Raw genomic sequence first — 11,736 nt, 5'->3', positions numbered from 1 at the left:
CCTTGGTGGTGGGGTGTGTTTGGAGGTGGCGGAAATGTGAGCGGATGATGCAGTTAATGCGAACGTCGGTAGGGTGGAAAGTGAGGACCAGGGGGATTCTGTCCTTGTTACGTTTGGAGGGGTGGGGTATGAGGGCGGAGGTGCGGGATGTGGATGAGATGTGTTGGAGGGCATCTTCAACCATGTGGGAAGGAAAATTGCGATCTCTAAAGAAGGAGGCCATTTGGTGTGTTCTGTGGTGGAACTGGTCCTCCTGGGAGCAGATACGGCGGAGGAATTGGGAATACGGGATGGCATTTTTGCAGGAAGTAGGGTGGGAAGAGGTGTAATCCTGGTAGCTGTGAGAGTCAGTGGGTTTCTATATGGATGAAAATGGAATAGTGTAGGATAGGTAGGCTTCAGATTGATTTCACAGGTTGGCGCAACATTAAGGGCCAAAGGACCTGTACTGCGCTGTAATGTTCTATGTTCTAACATTGCATAAAATGTCATTTAATTCACATAAACATTAGAAAAGCCAGAGACATTGCTTTCTCTTTGTCTGCATCATTCCCTTGGTAACTACTTTCTCCCCATAATCTTCTAATGTTGTGTTCCTCTTCTGCTTCCTGTATCCTTCAGTTCCCTTATTTCACCATTGTTGGTTGTGTAAATGGGGTGTTTGGTTTAATTTCATAACTGATGCTGGCACTTTTGAGAGTGTAACCATGCAGTTTGAGCTGAAGACGAGGTATATTGGATTCAAAACGTCAATTGTTTTTTTCCCTGTTTGCAGATACTGCTAGATCTGCTGTGTTTCTCAAACACTTCCTCTTTTAATACAATTTGTGCTCAACTTGTGAAGTGGAGCTTGAGGTTGCAACTAGCAGAGCAGTTAAGGGGAACCAGTTAATGTTGTGTATTTGGACCTTTGGAAGTTGTGCAACAAGGTGCCACGCTGCAAATTATTGTGTAAAATTAGGGTTCATGGATTAAGGATTAATTAACTGAGGCAACCAAGAGAGGGAATGAACAGATACTTTTTGTGTTTGCCAGCTGTCACCAGTAGGGAAGGGCAAGAATCAGTGTTTGGGCCTCAGTTATTTACAATCTATCTCAGTGTCTCAGAGGAGCGGACTGAGTGTTTGTATTTAAGGTCTCTGACGTGGGAAAGTAAATTGCACGGAGGCACTAAAAGGCTGCAAAGAAATAGTAATGAGTTAAACAAGCATGCAAGATCATGGCAGATAGAATATGAGGTGAGAAGTGGATTTCTGAAGGATAATAAAAAAGCAAAACATTTTGCATGTTAAGGAACAGGGGTGTTTTGGTGTTTAAAGAACGTGGATGACATACACGAATCAGAGAATTAATATGCAGCCACAGCAAGCAGTTCCGAGAACAAATAGGCTCTTCACCTTTATTTTGAGGGCTATGAGTGAATAAATTGCCCTCTAATATTGGAACTTTGGTGAGATTATGTCCAGAGTACATTATTGTGTTTTGATTTCCTCACCTAATGCAGAATATATTTGCCTCTGAGGGAATGCGACAAAGATTTACTAGGCTATATTCCAGCATGATGTTTTTATCTATGAGGTGAAACTGAGTGGACTTGGCCTATATTGAAGTTAGATAGCATTTAGTAAAGTGAACACTGATCTGATTTAAACATTGTATTCATAAGGAGCTTGAGAAAGTAATTACTGAGAGTGTCAGATATTTCCCAGATTGAGTGGACAGCACCAGAGCCTGAGATGAGAAATTTCTCAACTCAAAGGTTTGTGAATCTAAAATCCTTTATCCAAGAAATCAGTAGACACACAGTTATTGACTTTATTCAAGACAAAGGTGAGTGAATTTTGGATGTTAAAGGGGTTTAGGGATACTGCAGCAAAGTGGATTTGAAGGGGATGATCATAATCTTGTTGAAAGGCAGAACAGATTTAAAGGGCTGAATTAAATGATTATTGAAGGAAATAGGAACCTAGATAGTGGATGCACTGGCAGTAATCTTCCAGTAGTCCTTAGATGGTGGAAAATTGCTATTGTAGTACCCTTATTCAAAAAAGTAGGGAGACAAAGGAGTAGGGTAATTGTAGGCCAGTTAGCCTAACATCTGCCAATGGGAATTACTGGAGACTGCTATGAATGATTTAGAGATACGTAACAATGAAGGGGAAATCATCCAGACAAATTTATTACAGTTCTTTTAAGAGGTTGTAAGCAAGATTTGGTACAGGGTGTAATGTATCTGGCTTTCCAAAAGGCATTCAATAAGGTACCACACATAAGGCATTTAATAAGATAAGAGCAGATGGTGTTGGTGTAGTCGCATGAGTAGAGAATCAGCAAACTCATAGACAAGGTTTGGATGAAGGGAGCATTTTTAATATAGTAGCCTGTAACTAGTGGAGTACAGTTATGAGAAATGCTGGGGCCACAATGATTTACAATTATTTAATGTCTTGGATGAGAAAATGAATATACTACAGCCAACTTTGCAGATGACAGAAAAATAAATGAAATGGCAAAGGGTAAGGATAACACCAAGAGTCTACAAGGGGATAAAAACAGGTTAGTAGCGTAGGTAAAACTTGGCAGATGAAATATAATATGGGAAAGTGAGGTTATGCACTTTGGCAGGAAGAATAGAAGAGCTGAATATTATTTAAATGGCGAAAGACTACAGAAAGCTGTAGTTCAAAGGAATTTGGAGGTCCACGTGCATGAATCACAAAAAGCGCCTCACTTCAGATAATGGCGAAGGCAAATGACTGCAAGTCTTTATTTCAAAGGGAATGGAGTATAAAAATAGGGAGGTCTTACTAAAACTAGACAAGATTTTTAATCAGTAAGAGAATTAAGGGCTATATGAAAAAGGCAGCAAACTGGAGTTGAGGATTATCTGATCATCCATTGAATGGTGCAGCAGACTTGATGGGCTGAATAGCCTACTTCCCCTCCTACATTCTTATGATCTTATTTCTTTATTTCTTCTCCTGTTTTGTTGTGTTTTACTTGGGTCATTATGCTATACTGAATTACAGCTGACTATAAGATACAAGAGCAGAATTAGGTCACTTGGCCCATTGAATTTGCTGTGCTATTTGATCTCAACCATGACATCAAATTTAGGACGGTAATTGGTGTTATTTGTTACGTGAAAATGTTGAAAATTAACATTTTGTTGCCGCTGAAAATTAATTTACATAAATGTTGTTGCCGCTGAAAATTAATTTACATAAATGTTCTGTGCAGGTATTGCAGGATGTTGTGCAAAGTCAACAATTGCTCCTCTGGATCGAGTGAAAATTTTACTACAAGCTCACAACCGGCATTACAAACACCTTGGTAATTATTAAGAGGATCTGTCAGTCTGCTGGAATTTTTTTATTTGCATATTGGAACATGCCAGTGTTCAAAGAAACTGGGACCAATGTTAGTCAGGTTGCAAGTGACCCATTTGAGATTAAAGGTAGAGTCTGAATGAGTACTTAACATAGCATACTTTTGTTCGGGAACTTGATACAAGTGGATGTGGGTCGAGAGTGTGGTGCTGGTAAAGAACAGCAGGTCAGGCAGCATCCAAGTAGCAGGAAAATCGACGTTTCGGGCATAAGGATTTCTGATGAAGGGCTTATGCCTGAAACGTTGATTCTCCTGCTCCTCGGGTGCTGCCTGACCTGCTGTACTTTTCCAGCACCACACACTCGACTCTGATCTCCAGCACCTGCAGCCTCACTTTCTCTAAGTGGATGAGGTCCAACCTTTGTCTGGAATGGGAAATAATAGACAGCTATTATTTTAGAATAATAATAGAATAATAGCTCCACAAGAAAAGGACCACTCAGTAGGAACAATCTAGAACTATTCTCTAAACTGTCCACATATCTGTGTTGCTCAAGCTGATCTGCCTCAGCACAAAGTAATCACACACTTAAAGCAACAACTACGATATAAATGTGCACCTTAGAAAAATAAACCAGCTGAGTAATTCCTGCAGACAATTTCTAATGTATTTCCTTTTGTTCTAATTTCTGCAAAATTCTCCTTCTTGCACAATTCCCCAGTCCTCCGCTCAGGAGTTAATTTGCTTCTGTTGCTTTGAACTAATTGGTGGTCAGCGCTTGGTAATGAGGAGCATGAAGTAGCACAATGGCAAAGGAAAACTATCACCTTGGAATTAAGAGGGAAATAGAAGTAAAACATAAAGTAGGGTGAGGGAAGGGAATGTGAGTGGAGTTTGACACTGTTGGACTGCCTCCTCGTATTTCATGACTTAAACACAGACATCAAGTGTAACAATCACAGAATTGGATCTTTATCTGTAAGACATCATGTTACCCCACCAGCATGAGTGTTCAGTCAAATGAATTCTGAAGTATTGAGTTCATAATTCATTATAAGAACTCAGTTACCAAGCTCAGTTCTAGCCTGACCATAGGAAACAGTGACTTGCTCTAAATACTTATATTGCAGTGAAAGTCTGATATGAAGTGGATCAATGTATTGCGAATTCACCAATAGTGAGAGTGTTCACTGCATCAAGAAAAAATAAATTATGCCCTTGCAGAAATATGAAAGGTAATAATTTTACTACCAGCATGGTAAATAAATCTCTCCTGTGAGATTGAGTTAAAAATCATACAACACCAGGTTATAGTCTAACAGGTTTAATTGGAAGTACAAGCTTTCTGAGCACCGCTCCTTCATCAGGTAGCTAGTGGAGCAGGATCATAGGATACAGAATTTATAGTAAATAATCCTGCCCCACTAGCTACCTGACGAAGGAGCAGTGCTCCAAAAGCTTGAACAGTGCTTCCATCTAAACCTGTTGACTATAACTTGGTCATAGAGATATACAGCATGGAAACAGACCCTTCGGTCCAACCCGTCCATGCCGACCAGCTATCCCAACCCAATCTAGTCCCACCTGCCAGCACCCGGCCCATATCACTCCAAACCCTTCCTATTCATATACCCATCCAAATGCCTTTTAAATGTTGCAATTGTACCAGCCTCCACCACTTCCTCTGGCAGCTCATTCCATACATGTACCACCCTCCCTGTGAAAAAGCTGTCCCTTGGTCTCTTTTATATCTTTCCCCTCTCACCCTAAACCTATGCTGTCTAGTTCTGGACTCCCCCCTGGGAAAAGACTTTGTCTATTTATCCTATCCATGCCCCTCATAATTTTGTAAACCTCTGTAAGGTTACCTCTCAGCCTCCGACGCTCCAGGGAAAACAGCCCCAGCCTGTTCGGCCTCTCCCTATAGATGTGGTTCTGTTCGCCGAGCTGGGAATTTGTGTTTCAGACGTTTCGTCCCCTGTCATAGTGACATCCTCAGTGCTTGGGAGCCTCCTGTGAAGCGCTTCTGTGATGTTTCCTCCGGCATTTATAGTGACTTGTATCTACCGCTTCCGGTTGTCAGTTCCGGCTGTCCGCTGCAGTAGCCGGTATATTGGGTCCAGGTCGGACAGCTGGAACTGACAACCGGAAGCGGCAGATACAAATCACTATAAATGCCAGAGGAAACATCACAGAAGCGCTTCACAGGAGGCTCCCAAGCACTGAGGATGTCACCTAGACAGGGGACGAAACATCTGCAACACAAATTCCCAGTTCGGCGAACAGAACCACAACAACGAGCACCCGAGCTACAAATCTTCTCACAAACTCTCCCTATAGTTCAAATCTTCCAACCCTGGCAACATCCTTGTAAATCTTTTCTGAACCCTTCCAAGTTTCACAACATCTTTCCAATAGGAAGGAGAACAGAATTGCACGCAGTATTCCAACAGTGGCCTAACCAATGTACTGTACAGCCACAACATGACCTCCCAGCTCCTGTACTCAGTACTCTGACCGATAAAGGAAAGCATACCAAAAGCCTTCTTCACTATCCTATCTACTTGCGACTCCACTTTCAAGGAGCTATGAACCTGCACTCCAAGGTCTCTTTGTTCAGCAAATCCCGAGGACCTTACCATTAAGTATATAAGTCCTGCTAAGATTTACTTTCCCAAAATATAGCACCTCACACTTTTCTAAATTAACCTCCATCTGCCACTCCTCAGCCCATTGACCCATCTGATCAAGATCCCGTTGTAATCTGAGGAAACCTTCTTCGCAGTCCACCACACCTCCAATTTTGGTGTCATCTGCAAACTTACTAACTATACCCCTTATGCTCACATCCAAATCATTTTATGTACATGATGAAAAGTAGTGGACCCAGCACCAATCCTTGTGGCACTCCACTGGTCACAGGCCTCCAGTCTGAAAAACTGTCTTCTACCTTTGAGCCAGTTCTGTATCCAAATGGCTAGTTCTCCCTGCATTCCATGAGATCTAACCTTGCTAACCAGTCTCCCATGGAGAACCTTGTGAAACGGCTTACTGAAGTCCATATAGATCACATCTACTGCTCTGCCCTCATCAATTCTCTTTGATACTTAAAAAAACTCAGTCAAATTTGTGAGACATGATTTCCCATGCACAAAGACATGTTGACTATCCCTAATCAGTCCTTGCCTTTCCAAATACATGTACATCATGTCCCTCAGGATTCCCTCCAACAACTTGCCCACCACCACGTCAGGCCCACTGGTCTATAGTTCCCTGGCTTGTCCTTACCAGCCTTCTTAAACAGTGGCACCACGTTTGCCAATCTCCATTCTTCCGGCACCGCCTGTGACTATCGATGATACAAATATCTCAGCAAGAGGCCCAGCAATCATTTCTGTAGCTTCCCACAGAGTACACCTGATCAGGTCCTGGGGATTTATCCACCTTCGTGCATTTCAAGACATCCAGCACTTCATCCTCTGTAATATGGGCATTTTTCAAGATGTCGCCATCTATTTCCCTACATTCTATATCTTCCATGTCCTTTTCCACAGTAAACACTGATGCAAAACACTCGTTTAGTATCTCCCCCATTTTCTGTAGCTCCACACACAGGCTGCCTTACTGACCTTTGAGGGGCTTAAAAATGTGTTGCTGGAAAAGCGCAGCAGGTCAGGCAGCATCAAAGGAGAATCGACGTTTCGGGTATAAGCCCTTCTTCAGGAATCCTTTCTCTGAAGAAGGGCTTATGCCCGAAACATCGATTCTCCTTCTCCTTTGATGCTGCCTGACCTGCTGCGCTTTTCCAGCAACACATTTTTAAGCTCTGATCCCCAGCATCTGCAGTCCTCACTTTCTCCTAGTTGATCTTTGAGGGGCCCTATTCTCTCCCTAGTTACCCTTTTGTCCTTAATGTATTTGTAAAACCCCTTTGGATTCTCATTAAATCTATTCCCCAAAGCTATTTCATGTCCCCTTTTTGCCCTCCTGATTTCCCTCTTAAGTATATTCCTACTGCCTTTATACTCTTCTAAGGATTCACTCGATCTATCCTGTCTATTCCTGACATATGCTTCCTTTTTATTAACCTAACCCTCAATTTCTTTAGTCATCCAGCATTTCCTATACCTTCCAGCCTTTCCTTTCACCCTGACAGGAATATACTTTCTCTGGATTCTTGTTATCTCATTTCTGAAGGCTTCCCATTTTCCAGCCATCCCTTTACCTGCGAACATCTGCCCCCAATCAGCTTTTGAAAGTTCTTGCCTAATACCTGTTGAGTGATTTTTAACTTTGTCCATCCCAGTCCAACACCAGACCTCCATACCATGAGATTGAAGCAGACAGATGAAATTAATACTGTTTCTATCCAAACACCACCTTTATTGCAGCCCCTTGGCTCAACGTGACAATTGCTTTCTCCAGCTGAAGGAAATGCTTTTCTCTTTTTAAAATTCTGCTTCAATCCCACATAGCTACTTGATTTTGTAAAATAATCTCTCCATGATTAAGTATGCAGCTGCCAGCAAAAGGATCTGAAGTACCCATCTAAAATGTCTCACTTTTTGGCCCCTATCATCTGCATTATGTCAGACTTGCACTGTGATTCTACCTTAATCTGTACTTACGATGCATACTAACATTAAAATGCAATACATTAAAAGAAACATGGTGCAAACTTCAGATAATGTGGAGCCAAATTGATACATTCACGTTTTTCATCTCTCCGATGTGAGATGTTGCTACAGATCCACCTAAGCACTTGATTACTATCAAGAATGATGAAATAAATACTCCAAATCCTTAAAACTTGACTGAGTGACTTTTCCACTTTATCAGAATCTTATCATTTAACAAAGCAGTCCTGTTGAGCAGAACTGAAAGCTGTTTTAATCCATTTTGTGCTGATCCCAAATTCAGCAGGTAGTTGAACCTACATTCTCACAGACATGTTGGGCTACAGTGTGGTTGACGTTTGCAGATTGATGCAGTAAATGGGAAGAAAAAGCAGAGATAAAAGGAAGTGTTATTTTGTATAGTGAGATATCCAGAATGCACTATGAAAGTGCAAATGATGCAATCCAGTATTAACTTTGAAAAGGGAAATGGGATTTCAAAGACTACAGTTGACACAAGACATGGAAATTAGGTAAAAACCAAGGATGTTAATAACAGATTTGAGAAGCTCAATGGCAGACAGTCTATAACTTGATAATGCAGATTCATGATCAGTTTCAGAAAAACCAGGTAAAGATATTTACTACTGACCTGTTCCTCTCTTATTATGATCTGTAATACACTGCTGACGGGAAGTGGAAGCAGATTTAATAGCAACTTTCAGAAGTGAATTGGATAATTTCATAATATGGAAAATGGGTAATGTAATGGAACCATCACAAAGAATTGGTAGCTCTTTCAGAGAGCTGAAACAGCCACAGTAGGTTAAGCTACCTCACTGTAGTGTATGTTTCTATTGAAGGGTAGACAAAACTAGGAGAGGCAGGATAGAACAGGAATTCTCAAAATAAACCTTGAATTGTCAGTGCAAGTCAGTGAGGAGAGGTTAAACCAAGATATTTAATCAACTGACACCAGAGTTCCGAGTGTTTTGCTGGGAAAGCACAGCAAGTCAGGCAGCATCCGAGGAGCAGGAGAATCGACGTTTAGGGCAAAAACTCTTCATTAGGAATGCTGTGCTTTCCCAGCAACACACTCTCGACTCTGATCTCCAGCATTTGCAGTCCTCACTTTCTTCTGACAGAGAGCAGACTTCAATGAGGCAGAAACAGCTGAACTGGATTAATTGGAATCAAAGGTTAGCAAGAATAACAATAGCTGAACAATAGGCTACCTTCAAAGGGAAGGAGGTTTGGCTGCAGTTCAGGTATGTTCTGTTAAAAGGGAAAGGCTGGATAAACAAACCTCAAATTCCCTGGACGCCATAGGAAATAAAAATTCAAGAAGACAATGTGTCAGGTAGTGAATATAGTTGAAAACCAAACTGAAAACAGAATGTTCAGAAAGAAAGTGAAAAATCAAATATCAAAAGCAAAGAGATTATAAAGAATGACTGACAGCCAACACAGAAGGAAATCAAAACACTTCTGTAAGCAAATCAATAGAAAAAGGGTTAGGTGGCTCAGTGGATAGTACTGCTGTCTCACAGCACCAGGGTCCCAGGTTCGATTCCAGCCCTGGGTGACTGTCTATGTCGAGTTTGCACATTCTCCGGGTGCTCCGGTTTCCTCCCACAGTCCAAAGATGTGCAGGTCAGGTGAATTGGCCTTGCTAAATTGCCCATTGTGTTAGGTGCATTAGTCAAAGGGAAATGGATCTGGGTGGGTTACTCTTCGGAGGGTCGGTGTGGACTTGTTGGGCCAAAGGGCCTGTTTCCTCACTGCAGGGAATCTAATCTAAAAAAAGGAGGATTAGGGCTAATTTGGGACCAAAAACGAGATTTATATTTCGAGGCAAGTCACATGGTTGAGGTGTTAAGTTATTACTTTTCATCTGTCTTTACGACTGAGGCAGATTCTGCCCTGGCCATGAGTACAGTGACAGGAGGAAACACAGTCACTAGAATAGTTTAATATCAATGAGGACGAGGTATTGGAAAGCTGTCTGTACTTAAAATTGCTAAAGTAATGTGAGACTGGATGAGATGGGTCCAAGGATATTAAAAGCAGTGAGAATAGAAATTGCAGAGGCAGTGGCAATTAACTTTCAGACTTCCCTGGATTGTTTCAAAATGTTGTAAAGATGGGCCCAACAATTATAGTCAGTGCAGGGGAAATTTCTAGAAACAATAAATTTAGAATAGAATTAATAGTTAGATGGAAACATGGATTGATTCAGAAGAGTGAACATAGACACTTTAAGGAAACATTGTGTCTGACCAACTTGTTGGGAATTTTTAAAAGAGGTAATGGAGAGGGTTGATGAAGACAGTGATGTACATGGACTTCCAAAAGATGTTTGTGCCATGGAACTGATTTGTGGGGAAAGTTACAGGTCATGGAATGAAAGGGACAGTAGCAAGATGATTATGAACTTAGCTGAAGGATAGGAAACAGTAATTGTTAGTGGTGTTTTCTATGCTAGAAGAAGGTTTACAGTGAATTTCCCCACATGTCATTGCAACAACCCTTGCTTTTCCTGATCTTGGCCAAAGTTTTGACAAAGGGTCAGTTAGACTCGAAACATCAGCTCTTTTCTCTCCTTACTGATGCTGCCAGACCTGCTGAGATTTTCCAGCATTTTCTCTCTTTGGAGATGAAAGACCTCAGCTGGGCCGTCAAGCAGATCCGAGTAATACCAAAAACCTGGGCAAGCTGGGTAGAGAGGTGAGAGGAGTGAATCAGTGAAACTGCATGGGTAATAGGTATTTAGCATTTGAATGGGTGGATGGTATCTCATCCTGCTGCAGTATTTCAAAGGATCATGGCTGATATGATTATAACCTCAACTTCACGTTTTTGCTTACCTACAAACATACAAACGGGACAGATTTGGATCATTTGGTGCCGCGTGCCTGCTCAAGCATTCAGTAAGATCTCGCTGATATGTTTGTGTTTCGAACTCCACATTTCCATTTTCCCTCAACAATCCTTAATTCCCTTGCCTAGCAAGAGTCTGTCCACCTCTGTATTATTCATTATTCTGTGATCCATCTCCATCATCTTCTTAGGCAGTATCCTATTGTTGCTCAACCCTCTTAGGGAGAACATTTTTCCCTTCTCTCCTAAAAGGACGAATCCTAGTTTTAAAACAGTGCCCACACCTCTGGATTCACCCACAAGAGTCATAGAGTCGTAGAGAGGTGCAGCATGGAAACAGACCTTTTGGTCCGACCCCTCCATGCCGACCAGATATCCCAACCCAATCTAGTCCCACCTGCCAGCACCCGACCCATACATATTCCTCCTCTTAGGGAGAACATTTTTCCCTTCTCTCCTAAAAGGACGAATCCTAGTTTTAAAACAGTGCCCACACCTCTGGATTCACCCACAAGAGTCATAGAGTCGTAGAGAGGTGCAGCATGGAAACAGACCTTTTGGTCCGACCCCTCCATGCCGACCAGATATCCCAACCCAATCTAGTCCCACCTGCCAGCACCCGACCCATATTCCTCCAAACCCTTTCTATTCATATACCCATCCAGATGCCTTTTAAATGTTGCAGCTGTACTAGTTGCCTCCGTTTCCTCTGGCAGCTCATTCCATACACATACCACCCACTGTGTGAAAAAGTTGCCCCTTGGGCCTCTTTTATTTCTTTCCCCTCTCACCCTAAACCTATGCCCTCTAGTTTTGGACTCCTCCACCCCAGGAAAAAAGACTTTGTCTATTTATCCTATCCATGCCACCCCAGGAAAAAAGACTTTGTCTATTTATCCTATCCATGCC

The 11,736-nt window shown here is 41.9% G+C and overlaps 1 protein-coding gene across 2 annotated transcripts in view; it reads left to right on the top strand.

The window, feature by feature from the left end:
* Window positions 1-11,736, top strand: part of slc25a16 (solute carrier family 25 member 16) — a 72,778-nt gene that overhangs the window by 22,105 nt on the left and 38,937 nt on the right. For both annotated transcript variants that reach the window (XM_043712243.1, XM_043712244.1), the window contains exon 3: window positions 3,241-3,333. In XM_043712243.1, the coding sequence (XP_043568178.1) occupies window positions 3,241-3,333 (93 nt within the window). The remainder of the gene's footprint in view (window positions 1-3,240; window positions 3,334-11,736) is intronic.

This window comes from Chiloscyllium plagiosum, chromosome 22 (genome assembly GCF_004010195.1).
Source record: "Chiloscyllium plagiosum isolate BGI_BamShark_2017 chromosome 22, ASM401019v2, whole genome shotgun sequence".
In the NCBI taxonomy this organism is placed as follows: Eukaryota; Metazoa; Chordata; class Chondrichthyes; order Orectolobiformes; family Hemiscylliidae; genus Chiloscyllium; species Chiloscyllium plagiosum.
The sequence above is the reverse complement of the archived record's forward strand: the minus strand, read 5'-3'. Positions and strand labels throughout refer to the sequence as shown.